The sequence below is a fragment of the Bufo gargarizans genome, chromosome 2 (genome assembly GCF_014858855.1).
Source record: "Bufo gargarizans isolate SCDJY-AF-19 chromosome 2, ASM1485885v1, whole genome shotgun sequence".
In the NCBI taxonomy this organism is placed as follows: domain Eukaryota; kingdom Metazoa; phylum Chordata; class Amphibia; order Anura; family Bufonidae; genus Bufo; species Bufo gargarizans.
The window spans coordinates 96,494,163-96,517,482 of record NC_058081.1 but is presented as its reverse complement, the minus strand read 5'-3'; the positions used below and the strand labels follow the sequence as shown (position 1 = coordinate 96,517,482).

Here is a 23,320-nt window from a genome sequence, read left to right as displayed (position 1 = left end):
TTGTGTATTTTCAACTATTCATACTGCCCAACTGCTATCGATACAGTTTAACTGCATTATGTCAAACCACGTGATAACCATGATACACATTTAGTATACAGTAGCTTTAAAAAATCAAGAATCATTAACAAATTGGTTGAGTGTGCAAACATGTTGAAAACTCCATAACTGTAAAGAAAAATTGGTCTTTGAGGGGTGGTCTTCTGAAAAAAGATGGCCAGTGTGCATAATAGGTGGCTGAACTGAAAATCTGTCACTGAAAATCAGTTCCTGTTCTTAAGGAAGGGTCTTTCAGAGAGGCTTTACTGGGTCTCATAACCTTAAGAGAAGCTTCCATATAGAGCAGTGATGGCTAACCTTGGCACTCTAGCTGTGGTGAAACTACGACTCCCAGCATGCTCCATTTATTTCTACAGAGTTCTGAGAGAAGCCAAGCAAGGGGGGCATCTTGGGAGTTGTAGTTTTACCACATCTGGAGTGCTAAGGTTAGCCATCACTGATATAGAGTATATATAATATAATATAAACATCTAAATACAATAGTCTCATTTATTTCTGCTTGCATAGTCAATCTAAAGATGAATTTGAATGGTAATATTATATACAGGTACAGATGCGTTAGCTCAAATTGCCTTAGCTCAAATTTGAGGAAACCATATTCTCATGAATCCAATTCAACACAGTATTGCCAGCTAAATGCTGGCAATTGCCACAGTAATGCTAGCAAAATCCTTGAGACACTGCAATTCACAGCACAAGCACTAGATGGCCACATAGACAAATATAGGATGAACATCTTGTGACAGAGCATCACAAAATTATAATTTTTATTTTTTATTTTTTTTAAAGCTGACCATCTTTTGCTGCATGTGTAGAAATGTGTAAAACCAATAAGAGAGGTAAAGAAGATCCTATATACTTTTTATGGATCCGTTCTCCGCATGATGCATAAGCATAAGAGAACACTCTGAGAAGTGTAACTGTACCATGCGTACTTTGTGTGAAGGTTTAAGTACCCTTTATGACCAGATTTTTGAATGACGGTCTCACTCTCTGTTGCACTGGTGTGAGATGTTAGGAATGCACCAAAATAGAACTTGTGACTTTTTCTAGGGGTTTTATTAATCTTGGGCCCTTGAGTAGTGTCCTCTGTAGAGATGAGCAAAGTTTAGAAAATGTTATTTATTCCGAATAAATTTGTCATGAATCACTATAAATCAGGTATACCCAGGCCACACTGCCTTAGGGTACGGCCACACAAAGCGACCGCACTGCGGGCGGGTTACGACCATGCTGCGAACGGCGTGGCCACTTAGCCACAGCTGCCTTTTATTTCAAAATGAAGACTGCACTGTGTAGTCCATCTTCATTGTTAATGGCCGCACGGCATCTTTAAACAGAGACTGTTATGGGGTCTGGTATGGGGTTTGACTAGTTAGGTGGGGGGACAATATGCATATTATTGCTCTTCTGGCTTGCAATCTCCTGCAGGTTATTTGACAGTAAGCACAGAATATTAATCAGCTCTAGCATACCCACTTCTCCAACTGGCCTTTCCTACAGGTGGGAGCCCTTCTGTCATCTGCTTTTCCTCCTTTTCCACATCATTTAATATCGATGAGAACATCCAGCTCCTCCTCTCTATGCATCTAGCTGACTTTTCTAGGACATGGACACTTTGAAGGATGATTTAGAACAGGCATGCTCAACCTGTGGCCCTCCAGCTGTTGCAAAACGACAACTCCCAGCATGCCGGAACAGCCTAAAGCTATCAGTCTACAGCAGGGCATTGTGGGTGCTGTAGTTTTACAACAGCTGGAGGGCCGCAGGTTAAGCATGCCTGATTTAGAAGAAGTAAAGCTAGCAAAATATGAGAATGATTATCATTAAGATCTGGCTCCCCTAAGGACTGCAGACTGGATGGTAATGGTTGGCACGCTGACAGCGGAATAATAAAGGTTTCCATCTTATTGGTATTGAATTACATGTCTTAGTATACAGCTGATGTAGGAATAATTAAATAAAACTGACGCAGCATAAGTCTCCCTGTACTCTCCCTGCACTGTCCCTACGATGTCCCTGCAGTCTCCCTGCACTCTCCATTCTCCAATATTCTTTTGTTAATCATTTTCAGCAACACTGTCCCAAGCGCATTAGCCCTCGCCATGTCTCCCCCTATGCTCAGCTCACAGGACAATGTCAGACACCACACAGGATGAAGGTTTTATAGGGCTGTGACATAAAAGGGGATGGAAATCTGCTGATTGGCTGGTTGAGCGGCATTATGAGTGATCTTGCGTTCCCGGGCTTTTCTCCTTTACACTTAGTTTCACTTAGTAACACGCGCAGTGACCATTTTAGAAAAACCTGATTAGTTACCACGAAGCATGAGAAAATTCGGATTTGTTGCAAAACAAAGTTTTCCTAAACTTTGGACCGAGTTCCGCTTAGAATGCTTTGCTTCAGTTAACACTAGTCTTCTGCTCCCAACACCATCCACAATGTTGGAAATATGTGCAGAATGAACAGTCGCAATTGGGTTCATTAGGTGGGGACAGATTGTATGTAGTGTTCAGCAAATCGAACTCCACAAAGTGGAATTTGAACAGAATTTCAGGGAAATTCCTTGTTCTTCATGGTAACTAATCAATTTTTAACTGAAATGGTGTAACAAAAAAAATTATACTTACTTCATCCATTGGAGCACGAACAACGGGGCACCGCCATCTTGAAGATTAAAGATCAAGTATGGCATCACCACGCCTGCCGACATTTTCTAATACTGCTCATCTCTAATTGTATGTAAGGGACAGAGCTAGTTTAATTACATATCTCATAAATACTGGTGGGTTGTTATAAAGGCATGGTCTTTGATGGGTTTTTGGAAACATAGGGCCCATATACTCATTTTGCACAGAGGCCCTGTGCTGTCTGTTTATGTCCCTGACCATCCAATATGGTTGTGTCAGTTACTAAAATGATTAGCATTTTATGCTTCCACAGATAGCGTCTACACATCCCTAAACATAGAGCGTAGTAGTTTAAAAAATTTGTGACATGTCACAATAGAACATCTTGTGCAAATACAAGATTAGCTGAGGAACTGATAATTTGAGATACTGCAATGGCCAAACAACAGCACAAACTCATTTTGCGAACCCTGTCTCATTCCCTGAAGCTATGCTTGCATTCCATTTCATTTCTATCAATTTTCAGAACTCTTCAGATATTTACAATTTCACTTTAAAAAACAAAAGCAATTTGGAGAACATGCATTTTGTTCTTTAATTTCCAACAATAAAAAGATATGAAATATGTAATCTTTATGATCTTCTTTCTTCTCATTCGGTAGTGTTTATACTAAATCTGTACACACTGCGTGCTTTATAACAAAATGAATATAGCTCCATTTGTAACTTGTGCCTATTGTCAAGCTTTCTATACATATTCCAGAGGCTAAGTATTAATAATTCACCACAAAGCGTAAATTAAATGCAGGAGCCATTGGGACCCCGATGCAAAATCTGGAAAAGGGGTTTTCCCATTAAAAACATTTATCACCTATCCCTGGGACCCTCACACAATAAGGTTACCAGATTCAGTTTTGGCAGCCAACATCAGGAGTGTATCATAAAAGAAGGGAAAGTATGAAGGACAGATACAACGTCTCCTCTTTTTTTAAATTCACTCCTGGAAACATCAGTCCCCAAGTTACCTGTGTAGATAAAGTGGGGCTACACATGCGTGACCGCCTCTCTTCTCTTCTGTAGGACAGACAGAAGACTTAACTGTGTGCTGCATTCAGCAGTCACATGGGAGTAAATGAACAGCTGATCATGCATGCACACTAGTGTTGAGCAAATCAAAGTTCATGAAGTGGACTTTGATCCGAATTTCAGGAAAAAATTCTATCAACCATAAAGCCAGATTTCCTACTGCTTTGTGGTAACAAATAGATTTTCCCTTAAATGATGGTAAAAATAAAAAAAAACATACTTACCTCATCCATTTGAGCTTGAAGAGACCACTGAGGCAATCTTGCTAGAAGATCCCACGCAAAATATTGTGTGCAGTGACGTATGATAGCACCATGCTGCCAGACATGATGGCATCATCATGTGCCGCACAAGATTTTGTGGTGGATCTTCAAGCAAGGTGGCCACAGCATAAGTGGTAAGTTTTTTTTAATTTTATTTTAATCGTAAAGTATGATTGTAATACTCCCCCTCTAGTGATGAAAGACAGAATTACAATACTCAAGGGTGGACTAGGAATTAATAGTAGGCTTGGAAAAAAAAAAAAAAGTGGACCCAAATTGACAGAAGAAGGGGCAAGACAAGTAGGCAGGGCCAACCCAAGTAGACAGGGAGTTCAGAAGTGGACAGGGCCAGCAGAAGCAAATACCACAGTGCAGCACAAAATACTGCTGCTCTTGCCAGACTATTCCACTGTATCACCATCCTGAGGATGGCTCCAGCATTAATTAATGCTGATAGCATCAGATCAATATGTACCTGGCCTGTGGCCTGAGGAGAGCTTGGGCATCAGCCCACCAAGGAATTTCCATGACAATACTATATGATAGACCAGGATATTATTAGGTGTAGTAGGGTCCAATCTATCCATTTTGAACCTATATAAATTATCTTTTACTACTGGATCGTATTCAGATGTGCAATATTTTGGATATTTGGAAGTGTATATTGCAGTGCAATATATTGCCCAAGTAGAACCAAATACTACAGTGCATCACAAAATATTTCCCCAGAAGTTGCCCCTCTGTGGTGACAAGTGGCAGCTGCCATGCTCTGTTCTCTTACTCCAGTTGCTTCAGGAATGCAATACAATTGAATTCAGGAGTGCACCTGCAGCCGCTGGTCTGCTACATAAGTACTTGACACTACCAATCAAGATATTTACTGAGAGCAGCAGATCATTACTTACCAGGCTTGAGGCCATAAGTACGGCTCAGGTGGCCCCCTGGGCATTGGCACACCTGGAAGTTTCCCTACAGGGTTTATGGCCAATTTGTCCCTGAATGTCAGATAGGTCCAGATCCCACCTCTGGGACCCACTCCTATGCAAAGAACGGGGTCACCCAAAGTGAAAAGAGGGCAGAGATGCCTGCACGGTCACTCTCTATTCACCTTTATGGGAGTTCCAAAAATACTTGAGCACTGGTTTGACTATTTCCGGCAGTCCTATAGTGGTGAATGGATAGGTGGCCTCACTTGCACAGCTTACTCTCTATTTACTGTCAGGTGACTTCCAAAAATAGCCAAGAGTGCAATTCAACTGGTTTCTAAAGGCAAATGTCACCAAGTCACGGAGCTGACTGGTGAAAACTCTTGTGATCACCTGTTATCTCCTGGAAAAAAATGTGGCCAGCCACATATTTCCTCTGCAATAGCTGCTTCAAAGAAAGTGTAGTACAGCATGACATCTATATAAATGAATAGGCACATCACCTATTATATATTTGTTTGCATTGTAGGGACCAGTTTATTTCAGAAATCAGTGAAAGACTTAGCTACAACACTTCAACACTTCACTCATGTTGCCCTTCTGACTTGTCAGGGAACTCTACCATGAAAATATCCTTTGAAATGTCACTGGTATGTACTAATAATAACAGATATGCTTTCGCACAAGGTCACTTGCTAGATGAGAGTCTGCACTCTGTATGAAGTATATGGCACACAATTTGCTTTTTATCAAGGATGTAAAATACAAAGTTCAATATTTTCTAGAATGTAGACCATGGATGCATATCATGATGATCATATAACTTAAATGTAATTTTCCACTCATATCCAGCATGTAGCAGCAGGGTTATGTGGGTTTTCTCCAGAAGTAAATGTATTATTCAGAATGATCATTTCAATGTTGTTCTAGCGTCTTGTAATATTCTACAAACCAGAAAGCAAATATTTTAAATATTAATCAGGCAAGTCTGGGAGGTAATGTAACTGTTGTATGCCTAGAGAAACATGCAAGCTTATGTATGCAGGGCTTAACTCTTTGTATTCTGATAGAATTTCACAGAAAAGCTCTGAAACCATAGGCTCAGTGCCTGTAATTTACTTGTTGCTTGATAAAGTGGTTTTCAGGTTTTAAATTAATGGCCTAACCTCAGAATTGGTCATCAATATCAGATCTGTGAGGGTCCAACTCAAAGCACCCATCACTAGTTGGTTGTTTGAAGAGACTCTAGTGCTCTGTTGAGCTCCGCAGCCTCCTGGCAGCTTATCAAGCTCAAGCACCATCCATTGGATAGCAACTGTGCTTGGTATTGCAGTTCAGCCCCATTCACTTGAATGGGACCGAGCCACGTCTAGGTCATTTGACCCATGAACAAGGTGATGCCTCTTCAAACAGCAGATCGGCAGGGGTGCCAGGTGTCAGAACTTTGCAGATCTGATATTGATGACCTATCCTGAGGATAGGCCATCAATGTTAAAAACTTAGACAAGTCCTTGATCGGAAACTTTATGGGCATTTGGTGGGTTTCTATCTTATTCTTATACCCTAGCAATGAACACAGTGACATATTCATTAAAAGAAAAATCAAGCTTATATATCCAGCATATATTTCCATATTTACTGCTTGATATATCTAAAAACATATGTGTGAAGTCTTAGAAATGGCGTAATAAGAATGAATGCTTCTCAAGGAGAAAATGTTCTACGAAGACATTCCAGCTCATTTCATAAGCTCTGAGTTCAATGATATGAACAAAATACCAGTTCAAATGATAGAATCCAAGCCATTGATTCCTAACATAATGGGTATTATCAATATGGGTCTTTTTCGGCAATTTTCTCATTACTGACACAATTCTTTTTAAATGCTCTCCGCTCCAAGCAGGCATTAAATGCCCCTTAATTACCAGTATTTAACCAATGAAATGTTTCCATTTCAAAGACCATTAGCTTTCTATTAAGACATTAAACAATTTAGTCAAATGTGCTTCATCTCGCCGTGGGATTGTTTTAAGGTTTATCTCTGATGTCACGTCTGTCTCTTAAACGATGCTCTTATTTACTGATGTGCTGTTGTTTTGGCAATTTGTACTGTTGGCAGATATCATGGGCTCGCCGTCAGACACAGGATGAGTAATCTGAGCAGATAAGAGTGTCTGTCTGCAAATGAGCCCGTGCTTCAGCGCATATGCACAGCAAGGTGAAAAAAATCAATGGTTTCTCTATGGGATGTAGACTACAGCACTGCCTAAATACATTCATTATTCCTGATTCTATAATGGTGATTTCTTGTGCAAATTGCATCCAAGAAGAACTTAGGTTTTGCACAGCAACTTGAAGTTCACCTTCCATTCTGAGGCCTAAGCCACCAAGGCAAATTTAAACAGTAGATGTGGCTGGTGGCAGTTCCACCACCACAATGTTACTAAGCCTGACTTTACACTTCAGTTATTTGATCAGTTATTACCATCAGTTATTGGGAGCCAAAATCAGGTGTGGGACATAAACACAGAACCGGTGGATATCTTTCCATTATACCTGATCTCTGAGTAGGCTTCACTACTGGTTTCGTCTCACAATCACTGATGGAAATAATTGACCAAATAACTGAAGTGTGAGCTTAGCCTAAGGCCTCATGCACACTTGATCATTTTGGTTGTAATTACCATAATTTTAAAGATCATAGTAAGTGCTGGTAATGAATTCCTATCAGTATATTGAGCTATAGACATGTATTACTTATAATCTTTATCAATCATTATGGTTTTATAATTTGTCCGTAAAAAATGTTGGCTGTCCGTGATTTTGGGATAAGTTAAAGTAAAAATAAATATTCTGGTTGGCAACCTTGGACCTGTTGCACTTGGCAGCTGAAGGCATCTGTGTTGGTCGCATGTTTATATGTGCCTGGATTATTGAGAAAGATGATGTTTTCATATATGCAAATAAGCCTTTAGGAGCAACGGGGGTGTTATCATTACACTTAGAGGCTCAGCTCTCTTTGCAACTGTCACGTCCTCTGCACGTTGATTGATAGGACCAGGCAGGGAAAACGTCATCATACCTGGCTCTGGCAATCAAAGTGGAGAGGGTGCAGCAGTTGCAGAGAGAGCTGAGCCTCTAGGTGTAGCGGCAATGCCCCCGATTCTTCCAAGAGGCTGATTGGCATCTATTAAAACAGATGCCTTCAGCTCCCAAGCGCACATGCAGCAGGTCAGCCAGTTATAGGTACAAATCTGCTAAAGATGCCCTTCAAAGGTTTTTTTTTTTTATTAAAATATGTATGTCCTATCTTTAGGACAGACTATCAATATCAGATCGGTGAGTGTCCGTCTCTTGCATTCTCCTGCTGTAAAGCACTTTGAAGGAGCCACCTCGTTCAGATGGGCTCTGCAGTGTCTTCTTGGTTTACTCTGCTATGTTCCACTTGTGCAGCGCACATTTAAAAAATGGCCGTGGTGGGTAATGTAATATCAAATCTCAAGATTACCAGGAAAAATTATTATTAGATGATAGAAACATTTCACCAAGTTTTGGGATGGAAAAAGAGAAACGTCTACATTTTCTTTTTCTCAAGTCGGTCTCTCTGCCTGGAGGGAAGAAGGTTTCTGAATTGTCACTTTTTCTCTAACAAAAATGAAGGCCTGACAATATTTTTGTGTGACAGTGAACACTTTATTAAACATATCTTTCACAGCCCAAAGATGGGCTCAATAATCATCCCAAGATGTTAAAAAAAAACTGTTAAAGATCACCTCTATACAAAGCATCACAGATTCGTGCCACGGAGCAGTTTATGCTATTTATTTTCTTTCTCCATCTGTGTGGCTCTTTGTGATAATAGAGAAGATCAGTCATGTTCGGATAGAGTTACAGTTAATCACAAGCTGCCGCACTAAGGCTATTACAAATTTATTGTTTCTGGGACCATTTGTTATACTATGAATCAGATGTGTTATTAGAATTATATTGCCTACCATTAGCTCCACCACTTGGGTTAGTTTGCTGGGTACGTGCTAGATTAATTATTTTTGATTAATCCTCTGATTGAAACACAAAGGTAGAAGGGGGCCATATAAAACATCTTCATTATGTCAAGTGTCCATTCATATTAACTCGTTGAAGCCGCTTTTGAGCTTCAGAACCACAATAAATATTTAAATTTTTAATCTCAATTATTTTCATAGACACAGCAATATGGGGGACTTATTATTTGTTTTTTTATAGAAAAAGTTGTTTTTACGGTATATTGCATTCAATTTTAAGACTTTAAATAAATGGAGTGTATGTGTTGCTACCAGAGACGATTGAATCAATTTCAAATGACTCAAATTTTGGATTCCAGTTGAACAGATTTATCCATAGTCATATACAGTATGTCACTGTCATGTTAACATTAATAATGCTGTCTTGGTGTGAAAGAGCTTGAAAGACCTTTCTTGGTCTTCTTCCGGGCCGGCTCTGTGTCCTGCCACAGTGTCAGGATGTAGCGCACGTAAATGCACACTATGACCTGATGCTGTGCGCTGTCAGGTTACAGTACAGTGCGGTGGGAAGAAGACCAGGGAGGGTAAGTGAATATGCCAAGTGCTAGCGCCATCCGGAGCTGGAGGGGTAAGCTTATTTTATTTTTAAATGTTTGATCTGAAGTCTGATTGTATGCTGAGGGGTCTGATAGAGGCTGATCTGAGGCTAATGGAGGGTGGGGAGGGTCTGATATGGGTCTGATTTGAGGCTAGGTAGGGTCTGATGAGGGTCTGATTTGAGGCTGGGGTCTGATATGAGGCTGGGGAGGGTCTGATCTGAGGCTGGTGGTTCAATGGGGGTCTTATCTGAGGCTGGGGGGTCTAATGGGGGAAAGATCTGAGGCAGTAGGGGTCTGATCTGAGGCTGGGGGTCTGATCTGAGGCTGGGGAATCTGATGGGGGTCTGATCTGAGGCTGGGGGGGTCTGATGGGGCTGATCTGAGGCTAGGGAGGGTCTCATGGGGGTCGGATCTGAGGCTGGGAGGTCTGATGGGAGTCTGATCTGAGGCTGATGTAGGCTGGAAGGTCTGATGGGAGTCTTATGGCAGTGGAGGTGCAGATCTGAGGCTGAGAAAGGGACAAAGGCAGGGACAGTTGCGAAGGAAGATGCAGGGACAGGGAGAGTGACAACTGGCCCTCTCTGGACCCCCCCCCGGAATTAGCTTGGCTGGCGGTAATGCCAAATAAAGCACTAAATACGTGGTCAAAATGGCGTTTGTACATATGTAGCATATAGCGCAGGCACCATTTTGTGCTGCAAGAATACAGCGCTCAGATTTTTTTTAAATTGAACTGCAGTTTATGTAACTTACTAAGTAAATTATATGTTAAACCAAATTTAGCAGTCAAATTTTTACATTGAGGATTTTGTATGGCGCTCAAACCATTTTACAAATACCCAAATGGCCCTCAGCAGCAAAAAGAAAGGTTTCCCACCCCTGCCCTATAGGGTCTTAACAAAAGAAAGCCTCGGGAACCTTTGTCAGCTCACAAGCTTCTCAGTACTGATGTAACACCAGACAATTGTGTCTCCAGCCATAACTGGTACAAGAGGAGCCCCCACAGTTCTGCTCTTAGGTTTATATACTATATTAAATAGGTTAACTGTCATGATCGAAGTTTGCTGCAGTCCTCCTACCAGCGATTATTCAGGCACAGTGACAATTCCCATGTGATCACCTTTATAAAACATTATGTCAGTGGGTTCTCCAAGATAATTATTGGAATCTTGGAAAAGTCCTCCATTAGCCTAAAATAAAAAATCATCTTAAATTCACCCTTCTCTCCGGTGATGTTCTCTACGTGATTATAATATATATATATATATATATATATATATATATATGTTTTTTTTTGTTTTGTTTTTTTATTTATTTTTTTTATTTTAGGCTATTGAATGGCTTGTACGACATTTTGAATTATCTCAAACAACCCCTTTAAAGAGGCAATCCAGCAAATTATTTCATATATACTGTATCTCAGACCATTATTAAAATTAAATGTAGAGGTTCTTGTGTATACCTGCTTTAGTTGATGTGTCATTTATGGGTTGTCTGGCTTCTCTATTTCTTTTGCCCCTGTTATATGGTGCCCCTAATGCTCTCCCTGAACTCCTGTTGCAGAGTCACAGTGTATTTTATGTAAAGCAGCAGTTTTGTGTGCAGACTCTCCAGTGCATTCCTATGTGATACAGCCTCAGACGGTCTCCTCTGCCTCATGCTTGTGATAGGTTTCCCTCTGTTTTCTCATTGAAACAGGAGGGGAAGGGTGCAGTGTGAATCTGCATCTTATAGAATACACTGGAGACTCTGCACTCTCAAAAGCATATTTAGTTAATGTGAGTCAGTGGAGTTTCATAACTCTGCAAGATCACTGTATAGACTCACCTACTAAGTCACTGCCTTCCTCATCCTTTAGATGGGGCACAAATGATATCTTCAGCAGTGCTTTATACATTAGAGGGACAGTGAGAGGACAGGTAAGGTAGAATTGGGTGGGGAGGGATGAGGAGCCTCTCTGGTGGCTGGGACCGTGGGAGTGCACATAGGCTGGTGCTTTTTCTATAGTGTGCAAGCACGACCACTGCTTATGGATTGTAGGATGGTCATAACCATGGAAACAAGCAGTGTATAATATGTTAGAAAAATGAATCCAGCCAGTAACGGAAGCAATATGGATACTAACAGTACATTAGTAAGTGACTTATATTAACTTTCTGTACATGATACATTCTATTTGTGAAGTGGCAAAATCCCTTTAACTAATATACAGGATTTTTATTATTTTTTTTGCCAAATTGAGTTGCACCAAATATTGGCATGTGCAAAAACAGATGAGAAGAGGCCAAAAAGAAAACATTTTCCATGCAGATAAAAGCATCACATTTCCATTTCTTTTTCTGCACAATACTTTCTCAAGTAGTGATGGGCTTTCCTGTCTGCCCTACGACTCACGAATAATGAATTGTTTTGGAGCCAATAAATTGGTTTCCATGAAATAACAAGTGTCTTGTGTTGAGATTGTGTTTTCTTGCATTATAAATGTTCTTAAAATTTCACATCAACAAGTTAAATGTTCAAAGGGAAACCAAATTGTTCTTCTAGTGCTGGAGCCTCGGCTTTTAGTGCGACTGAATAAATGACTGTCATGGTAACGATAGAAAACCTGCATTTTTCCAAAGAGCCCATTAAGCCTTCCCATCCATATCTCGGAGCCAGTGTCAGCTACTTATGCAGGGAGAGGCTCGTTTAGCTCATATCTTTATTTTCCTAGCTTCTGTGCAGGACTTTAACCTGCTAGAAACTGATGACACAAGAAGATGTTTGCAGGTGTGTAGCCTACACTCTTTCTTGAAATCAAGGCATTGTGAAATCTACTGCTAACATCTGATACAGGCTATGTTGATGCAACTAAGGAACAGTATAAAGTTAATTTGCATTTTCATATTGCAGCTCAACAGCAGGGGAGTCCTAATGTAACCTTCACAGATGAGTGGGTATTGCTTAGAGAAGCTGTGTCTACACACACGGTGGTATGGTCACATGAGTGATCATACCAAGGAATTCTGGTTTTCTTTGAGTAGCTCAAAGTAGTATAAGAGGTCTTACTAGCATGCTCTGTACCGAGGAGGGGCTAGAACCCCAAAACAGCAGTCTACAGATAGGTGTCCCTGGTTTGGCCAAAATCCCTAATCATTTTGAAGACTCTTTAATGGACCAAATACTGACTTGCAAGGTAGCTACATATACTGTATGTTGCATTAGAGAAATCTCTTCTGGATGAGAGCTAAGTTGCATACTTTGTTCCCAGTAAGCATTGCCTGTTCCAGTTCCATCAGTTGGAACTTCTCATAGTCAACCAATGTTTCCTGAGAACTACAGCAAAGGCCTTAAGCCCAGTCAACTAGCAATCTGCACTTTACTGGCAAGGGGCAAGAACCCTGAAACAGCTGTCTTCAGATGGTTGTCTCTGGTTTGGCTGAAATCCCAAGTCGTGGTTCTTTAGTAAGTTGGACACTGACTAACACGGTAGCTATCTATTGGTGCCACTAGACAGTTTTCTTCCCTCTCAAACAGATATAATTGTATTCCTTGTACAGGGTTGATAAACAGGCATTGTCTTTATGTGACAATCCCTTTAAGGGTCCATTCACATGACCATAAGTGTTTTGCGGAACGCAAAGGGCCAGACTTATATAGAAATGCCTATTCTTGTCCATGTTTAAGGACAATAATAGGACATGTTCTATCTTTTTTTGTGGGGCCGCAGCTAAGAACTACGGAATAAAGTACATCTTTTGCGGCCCGATTGGAATAAATGGGTCTGCACCCGTTCCACAAAATTGCGGAACGGATGTGGACCCAGGAATACAGTCATGTGAATGGACCTTAATACAAACAGATGCCTGACTGTGACATATTGTAATGCCTTCTGCATCCAGTTGCATTAAGAAAAGCAAAAATCAAGGAACCTGAGGAAGCTTGACAATCAAGATCTCATGATTGACAATCCTATCACTTGTGCGAAAAGAGAATAGCCACCCATGAGAAGGATCTCCATTTAAGCAGAACTATAAAGTAAATGGCAGACTGTAATTAATTGCCATGACTAAACAGGGCATTGATATCAGTGCAACACAGCAGAAAATTGTCACAACATTTATGTCAGTAGCTTAAAAGGGTATTCCGGTCTCAAGACATGCCATAAATGTTTGAACTTTGCAGGTAGAGACCTGCATCTATCTCTACAATGGGGTTCTCCAACCCCATCCCACCTTGGTTTAGCAGCCAGAGGTGGTTGGAATAACCCTTTAAATAAGAATGCCATATGTCAAACATTAAAGGGGTTTTCCGAGACTTTAATACTGATGATCTATTTTCTGGATAGGTCATCAGTACCTTATAAGTGGGGGCCCGACACCCGAGACACCTGCTAATTATCTATCTGAGAAGGCAGTGGCGCTCTACATATTTTCCTAGGCTGATTGACAACACGTTCATAGGTCACATGGCCTACACGCAGCTCAGCTCCATTCAAGTGAATGGGTCTGATTTGCGATATCAAGTACAGCTGCTAAACAATGTACTGTGCCAGTGCCTTCTCCTTACTACCTTATCTGACTGATAAGGTAGTAATGACCTATCCAGAAAATAGATCATGAGTATTAAAGTCTTAGAGAACCCCTTCAAATTGTATACATTCACACATCACCTCCTCTACACGCCATCTCTCCAGCACTTGATCCAGCACTTGATGTCTTTGTATAAAATCCAAAGTTCAAAGAAAATAAAAATAAAAGTGAACACGTGCTGCATGAATGGTCAATGTGTTTCATGATTAAGGTTTTACAATCCGAAACGCATTGCCCGTTTTTTATGGGTTTACATTAAACGTTGGATTTTATATGGAGACATTGAGTGCTAGACTTCTTCCTTTGTCTGCATAGTGCATTGCCTGCTCCGGGCTCCATGGGCAAAACTTTTCCTTCATCAGCCCTGAGCCAACTACTGCATGCCCTTATCTTCTCCCACCTGGACTACTGCAACATCCTCCTCTGTGGCCTCCAATCTAGCACTCTTAATTGTGCTTTAAAATGGGTAATGATCATAATGATACAGATTGGCAGAGAAAACTGACCCAGGCTCCTTACTAGGCATAAACTGGCACAGGATGAAACATGAGGAACTTTTCCTACAGTTCTTTGAAATGTATGAAATATGTGTGAGTCTCTGTACAGTATCTGTTCTAAGACCTCATGAAGTCATTTTCTGTAGTCCAGCAGGATATGGTCCAGAACTGATGGTGCCCAGCATGCACAAATATCCTCTCAAAGTCATTTTTAATGTAGAATGCCTGTTGGTCTGGAATTTTCATTTCTTTAGTTCCAGAAGAAGAAATGTCATGAGCAGTGGGAAGCATTTGTGAAGGTTTCAGAGCACTAGAAAGTTGTTTAAAATTGCTTTCCTCAACTTCTCGAGCCAGTATTGATATAATGCTAATATCTCTCCAATACTCTAGTAACTTTCAATTCAGAACCTGCTTGCTGGGTAATTGGATTTAGCCTTTATATAGTACATCTTGCACTAGACTTTAAAGAATAAAGCTTTTTAGATAGCTGTCAGCTGGATGCTCTTTCTCTCTCTCTCAACCCCACCTCCATACATATGCTCACTTGCTTCAGCCAAGTGTGCATGTGTTCTGAAGAGACAATGGCGGCAAAGCTGCTGTCAGACATCTTTCTGGTGGCAGCTTAGCTCTTAGAGTACAAAAGTATCAAGCATATTGAACTCTAACTGCTTGATTGTCTGCTTCTCCAACATATGTCAAGACATATCATTTGTGATAAGACAAGAGCCCTCCATAGGCATTGGATTGTCCCACTGAAATCGTCAAGTTCACTTGACTCTAATGTAATGTGCAGGGCCAGCTTTAGTCTAGTCTAGGGGTAGGCAACCTCCGGCTCCCAGCTGTTGTGAAACTACAACTCCCAGTATGCATACTTGCTCTGCTCTTCTAAGAACTCTCATAGAATTAATGGAGCATGCTGGGAATTGTTGTTTCACAACAGCTGGGAGCCAGAGGTTGCCTACTCCTGTCAATGTCTTGTGGTGATCACACAGGTTGACTTCTCATTACAGTGCAGTTATCAGAGATGTATCTTGATTTTTAGCCTATGCAAGTAGACATCAGGATAGCTCATTAATATTTGATCGGCATAGGTCCAACCGCTCCATGCAAGCTCGGCTTTTTGGGTATTACACTACACATCTTCTCCCCTGTGCCGGTGGCGTAGTGTAATGGAGCAAGTACTCGTCATTACACTGCACTTCCGAAATAAAGTGCAGTGTAATGAAGAAGAAGCACTTGCATGGAGCACCGCCTCCTCTTCAAACAGCTGATCAGCGGGAGTGCAAGGTGTTGCACCCCCTCCGATCAGATTTTGATGACCTATCCTGAGTTTAGGTCATCAATATAAATTTCTGCACAACCCCATTAAGCTATATTTGTTGAACTCATATTACTCCTTTAAATGGGTGGAAACCAACACTGTCAAATCTATAGCCTAATGGGAGTTTCCCGGTGGCTGTATGCCACTTTTACTGGCCTGACAGATATGAATGCTTGGCTTGGTCGTAAGAGATCCACGGCATTCAGTAGCTCTCCTGCAATCACAACCAGACGTAGAAGTGCTGAGTTTAATAGTGTAATTTAAAAAAAAAAAATACACCATGTAAAATCCTGAATCATATGACTGTAATATGTGGTAGAGCTGGTACAGATCCATAATAGAGAAGTTGAAATGTCTGAGTTCTTTTTCTGTGGGGCCTTGTACAACACAGGCAGTATTTTTTTCCCTTATTTCTCTGTCCACCTGGCTGAGATGGATGCATATGCTCATTTCCATCCTTCAGCTGCTACCCGCTGGATTTTTTTTAGAAGCTGTGACAGTTACATCGAGAGAGCTGCAGCAGAAAGTACATGCCCCCTGAACTCTGACAGGAAGAGAGCTGAAGCAGAAAGTACACACCTACTCAGTTGTGACAGGGAGAGAGCTGCAGCAGAAAGTACATACCCCCTGAACTCTGACAGGAAGAGAGCTGAAGCAGAAAGTACACACCTACTCAGCTGTGACAGGGAGAGAGAGCTGCAGCAGAAATAAACACTCCCCTCCAGCTGTGACATGATGAGAGCTGCAGCAGAAAAGACACACCCTCCAGCCGTGACAGGGAGAGAACTGTAGCAGAAAAGACACAGGTGACAGGGAGAGAGCTGCAGCAGAAAAGACACACCCTGCAGCTGTGACAGGGAGAGAGCTGCATCAGAAAAGACACCCTCCAGCTGTGACAGGGAGAGAGCTGCAGCAGAAAAGACACACTCTCCAGCTGTGTCATGGAGAGAGCTGCAGCAGAAAAGACACACTCTACAGCTGTGACAGAGAGAGAGCTGTAGCAGAAAAGACACACTCTACAGCTGTGACAGGGAGAGAGCTGTAGCAGAAAAGACACACCCTCCAGCCGTGTCAGGGAGAGAGCTGCAGCAGAAAAGACACACTCTCCAGCTGTGACAGGGAGAGAGCTGCAGCAGAAAAGACACACCCTCCAGCCGTGTCAGGGAGAGAAATGTAGCAGAAAAGACACACTCTCCAGCTGTGTCATGGAGAGAGCTGCAGCAGAAAAGACACACCTTCCAGCTGTGACAGGGAGAGAGCTGCAGCAGAAAATACACACCCTCGAGCTGTGTCATGGAGAGAGCTGCAGCAGAAAAGACACACCCTCCAGCTGTGACAGGGAGAGAGCTGCAGCAGAAAAGACACACCTTCCAGCTGTGACAGGGAGAGAGCTGCAGCAGAAAAGACACACCCTCGAGCTGTGTCATGGAGAGAGCTGCAGCAGAAAAGACACACCCTCCAGCTGTGACAGGGAGAGAGCTGCAGCAGAAAAGACACACCCTCCAGCTGTGACAAGGAGAGAGCTGCAGAAGAAAAGACACACCCTCCAGCTGTGACAGGGAGAGAGCTGCAGCAGAAAAGACACACCCTCCAGCTGTGACAGGGAGAGAGCTGCAGCAGAAAAGACACACCCTCCAGCTGTGACAGGGAGAGAGCTGCAGCAGAAAAGACACACCCTCCAGCTGTGACAGGGAGAGAGCTGCAGCAGAAAAGACACACCCTCCAGATGTGACAGGGAGAGAGCTGCAGCAGAAAAGACACACCCTCCAGCTGTGACAGGGAGAGAGCTGCAGCAGAAAAGACACACCCTCCAGCTGTGACAGGGAGAGAGCTGCAGCAGAAAAGACACACCCTCCAGCTGTGACAGGGAGAGAGCTGCAGCAGAAAAGACACACCCTCCAGCTGTGACAGGGAGAGAGCTGCAGCAGAAAAGACACACCCTCCAGCTGTGACAGGGAGAGAGCTGCAGCAGAAAAGACACACCCTCCAGCTGTGACAGGGAGAGAGCTGCAGCAGAAAAGATACACCCCTGATCTGCAATGGGGAGAGAGTTGCTGTAGAAATAACATAACCCTGGAGCTGCCAGGGAATCTAGCAAATCAATTGAAGCAATGACTGGGAAGATCTTTGGGTCCATAAGAGGTACTGGGCTGGTTTTTGATTTGTTAGAAACAAATTGCAATGTACTATATGATGTCTGATCATTTTTTACATTAATCATGGGATAGCCCCTTTAAGAAATGAATTAATTTACTATATATGTTTTTAAAGGTTTCCATTGTATGGAATAGGTTAATCTTACATGACACTTTTTTGCACCAGACTAACAAATAACGGCCAGATGGAGGCCAAGAGGACAGTCTTTTGGCTCATCAGGCAATGGAAAGCTATGGACATATTTACCTCAGGAGCTTTCCCCGAGTACACAGAAAACACAGAGCAAAACAGTGGTGTGAATGGGCACTTTTTGTTGTTGTTTTTTACAATAGTAACGTTCGAATAATAAAGCAAAATATGTCATATAATTACAAACTGCATATTGCTATAGTATTCATGACTCAGCCTTGAATCATATTATCATAGGTACTGCCTATCTGATATTTTCCTACCCGGTTAAAGTAATTCCTGCATTTGAAAATAATAATTTCTCAGGAAGACGTTCCTGCATTCTGTATTATAGGATATTTGCATAAATCATTACAGGATAGGACATGCACTATTCTAGTCATTTACAGACCTCGGCTGTGGGTACCCCCTCTGGTGGTCGACAGTGGAGAACAATCATTCCTTCAATGGGGACTTCTTTTCCTTGAGGGTCTTGTTCAAAGTTTTTCCTCAAATCTGTAGGGGGAAAAGGGTAAAATAACAGCCCTGCTGTGAGTGAAATGAGCTTTTGTGTTAGAAAACAAGACGTTTTACACATTTTTTATTCAGCACATACATACTTTGAATCCAGGGCCGTAGAGGCGCTAACAGAAGAAATAGCTGCCTTGGGGACAATGTGCCTTGACTGAGCAACTGCAGCCCTGAATATAATATTTTCTACTGCTTTAGAGTACCAAACAGAAAAACATGACTTTAGCCTAGTTTATCAAATGTGTTCAAGGTCAATACAAAATAATAAAAAAAAAACAGTTAAAGTATACTTTAAAATGTGTTTGCTTTCCTTAGAACTTTATTTTTCAGATCCATATAGAATAAACCTAGTGTGGTAATGTGAACAGTGCTGGAAGGCATGTATGTCTCACTCAGGTACCTCAGATGGGTGAGACAACTAAAATCCAGAGAGTGGCAGTGGTCTCAGCAAAGCATAGTTTGCTGAGACAGTTTTGTTTATTAATTCTGGGCTGGATTTTTATTGGTTTGGCGGGTAGGCTTGGCAGTGGGATCTGCCAATCCACACCCTTCCGGCATGGGTATTCCCTTCTACCTGAGGTGATCGCAGGTGAGGCCTGCTGTAATCAAGCTGGCATAAAGTGCCTCCCTGTATGTCAGTCTGGGGGAAGTGTGTGTGATCCTGGAGGCTCTGTGTGTGGTCCCAGTCAGGAGGACTGAGGGGCCACAAGGCTATACGAAGCCTGATCTCTCCCCTGTGTGGATTTATGCTTGGTGAGTGGAACCTGCTAAGGCTTGGAGCCTGAGACCCTGACCCTAAGTGCTACTTAGAAGTGAGTCAGGGAAACCTATGTGCTTAGTAGAGCCCAGCCGGGCAAGGAGTTTTATTTTGGCTTTGTATGTTTTTTTGTTATGCTGTGTGCCACAATAAAGCACAGTTTGGCCCCTAAATCCTGGTGTTCGTGAAGAAGTGTGTGGTTGTGACTCCAGTGAAAGAGAGCTACCCCTTACATTTGGTGAAGAATGCGGGCAAGTTGTCCATGAGAAAAGGGCAACAACAGCCGGTTGCTAGGGCAACAAGAAAGAGCAGGTACTGCTGAATTATACTATGGTGGAGTTAGGCCTCTTTCACATGAGCGTAACGGATTAGGTCCGGATGAGTTCAGGGTGCGTTCAGTGAAAATCTCACCATTTTGCAAGCAAGTTCAGTCAGTTTTGTCTGCGATTGCGTTCAGTTGATTCAGCGCGAGTGCTATGCGTTTTGATGCACTTGCTTCCAGATGCAATGCGTTTTTCACTGAAGCCCCATTCACTTCTATAGGGCCAGGGCTGCGTGAAAAACGCAGAATATAGAACATGCTGCGTTTTTCATTCAATGCAGAACTGATGCGTGAAAAAAACGCTCATGTACACAGACCCATTCAAATGAATGGGTCAGGATTCTGAGCGGGTGCTATGCGTTCACGTCACGCATTGCACCTGCGCGGAAAACTCACTTGTGTAAAAGAGGCCTTAAAGGGCTGCAAACCTGTTTGTTCGGTGGAGCATGTGCTGCAAGTGCTGTTGTGGACTATTTTTGCAGGTGAAGGGAAAATCTGTGTAGTGATTTAAAGGGCCCGAAGCCCAGAAAAGAGACTGACCTGTGGAGAAATTTTATATTTTTTATTTTATTTATTTTTTCCAGGTGTGGTCCCTGATTAAAAGTGAACTGTGTTGCTACCAGACTGCCTTTGCTATGGGGTTCTTTGAGGATCTCGCCGAGCAGCTTATGCAGGCCAATGCACGAAAAAAAGAGTCTGCTGTGGCTGAACCCAAGCAAGTGAAGGGGAATCCACCCGGGGCAATGGATGATTGGTTGACCAGGAAACTTTTTTTTTTTTTTTTATATATATTTGTCCAATACGTCATGCACATGTACATTTGGTACAAAAAGAAGGGTGCATAACTGAAGAAACAGACCACAAGATCCCACAGCATTTGCTTGCTCTCTGTTACCACCTCTGCCAGAAAATGCACTTAATTTATTACAAGCCACAAGCCTCATCATAAATTAAGCCCACCATCCGCCAGTTTGTGCACCTAACTTGAAATCTACTTCAGTCCCTGTCTGGTGTAGATTTCAATAGTAAATTACACCAGAAAACTAGGGTGAATAATTATGAATGTGACAGGGTCGATGGCCTTGTCCCCACCCTGATCCGCCCCACCCGGCCACCCCCCAGTAGAGAGAGTAGCATAGAAACACTGATTGCTCCTAAATTAGGAACATAGGCTTTAAAAAAGGCTCAGTTTCGTCAAGCGGACAGCAAAACGCTGCAGACAGCGTTTTGGTGTCCGCCTCCAGAGCAGAATGAAGATGGAACGGAGGCAAACTGAGGCATTCTGAGCAGATCCTTTTCCATTCAGAATGCATTAGGGCAAAACTGATCCGTTTGGACCACTTGTGAGAGCCCATGACGTATCTCACAAACGGAAAGCCAAAACACCAGTGTGAAAGTAGCCTTAATGGTACACACTCACATTGGGTCACTGTCACTAGTGGAGTACTTCAGGGGTCAGTATTGGGCCCTATTCTCTTCAATATATTTATTAATGATCTTGTAAAAGGCTTGCACAGTAGAATATCAAACAAACTATGTTACCATGTAGGAGGTCTTAATAAATGACTGCTATGATCTTCTCAAGAGTTGTAGGAACAAAACGATAGGATATGTTTAATAAGGGTCCACTGGAAAGTTGCTTTGCTTAGAAAAAAAAAATAGTTTCTGAGGAAGACAAAGCCCGTAGCTAGTTATTGAAGATAGTTTTTTTTAGTGTAAGAATTCATTATTAGGATCACAATACTTACAGGCTATGCGCACAGATGCCCTTCTGCTTTTGGAGGTCCCAAGATTACTCCAAGCAACACATTGGCACCAGTAATCCTCAGAGCCATGAAAATCCTCCACTTGCTGCCTGGTCACATTGATCAGGACCTCTAGAACTTTCAGACCTGGAGAAACATATATCAAGGATATTTTAGATCTTTACATATCTTAATGAATATTATACAATATGAATAAATAGTAGATTCTACATTCAAGTGTCTAACGTTATATTATGAAAATAAAAAAATAAAAAAAAGATTGATCACAACTCTCTAAGCGGCATCTGTGTACCTGAAAAACAATATTGAACATTCAGAACATTTTTGTTAATTAAAGAAGACCTTTTTTATCTCTCGAGACATGTTTTTTTTTAGTAACTGCTAAAAGAAAACCTGTGATTATGAAAATGTGAAGTAATCTGTAGGCAGCATGATATAGAGCAGGAGGAGCTGAGCAGATTGATAAATAGTTTTATGGGAAAAGATTCTGTAAAACTTATAATTTATTCATTTAAATTCCTGCTTATTCTGGGCTTTGACAACAAGGGGGTGGTCCTATCAGTGATTGACAGTTATCTCCGTATAACAGTCATAAAGGGAAGGCTGTCAATCACTGAGAGGACCGCCTCCTGGACTTCAAAGCTCAGAATGAGCTGGAATTTTAATAAATGAAATACAACTTATACTGATTCTTTTCCCATAAAACTATATATCGATCTGCTCAGCTCCTCCTGCTCTATATCATGCTGTCTGCTGATTACTTTCACATTTTCATGGTGACAGGTTCTCTTTTAGAAGTAACACGCATAGGGAATCTGCTTTGGTAGTGAAATGATACTGTGCGTCTGTATGACATGCAGATAACAGGCATCACTCTTAGAATTACTGCACACTTCACTTATTTGGGAAGTTACGGGGCCAAAACTGACCAAATAACTCAAGTATGAACTCAGCCTTACAGGTTGATGTAAGCACCAAGAAGAAGCACACTCCTTTTACACACAGTCGCCAGCTGATTCCACATGGATGTCTAAAGAACCTGGTCTATTAAACGCTTATCCAAGTAGAGCCCCACTGACAGAGTGGAGAGGGTGTCAGCAGTTAGTTTGTGTTGACGTCACAGATTAATTTGCCCTTCCTCTGATCCGTCAGAACAATAACCCACAAAAAATGGATGATGTTTGTGGAGCATACGCCTTCACTCAGTCAGCATTTGGTCAAAAATCCATCAGTATTGCTAATACCCAAAAAAACAGGATTGGATTTAAAACAGAGATGACACGTGAATGAAATATTTGCATGTCTTCTGTGTTTTGTACCCACTCCTGCTTTTGGCTACCAAATCATAGGTCAATTCTGATGAGACCATACAGGCCTTACTGCTGCTACACAGACAGGATCTGTTGTGCGTCTCATTTTTTCTTTCTTCTGACAGATCAGAAGAATGGTCAAACAAATGATAATGTCAACCAGGGTGAAAGACAAAATAGTGGCCCAGTCATGAAGTGGAGAGGGTGAGAACAGCATTAGGAAACCACAGAGTGGCCCAATGACAGAGTCTGGTGGTTGCGGCAACATCAGGAGGCCACATAGTGATACAATGACAGTCGGGAGGTGGTGGCAGCATGAGGAGACCAAAGAGTGGCACAATGACAGTGTGGA

General features: G+C 41.9%; 1 protein-coding gene across 1 annotated transcript in view; it reads right to left on the bottom strand.

The window, feature by feature from the left end:
- Positions 1 to 23,320, bottom strand: part of UNC5D (unc-5 netrin receptor D) — a 694,878-nt gene that overhangs the window by 382,406 nt on the left and 289,152 nt on the right. The window contains exons 3-4 of the mRNA XM_044283128.1: positions 21,641 to 21,784; positions 18,695 to 18,798 (exon numbers count right to left, since the gene is read on the bottom strand). Of these exons, the coding sequence (XP_044139063.1) occupies positions 18,695 to 18,798; positions 21,641 to 21,784 (248 nt within the window). The remainder of the gene's footprint in view (positions 1 to 18,694; positions 18,799 to 21,640; positions 21,785 to 23,320) is intronic.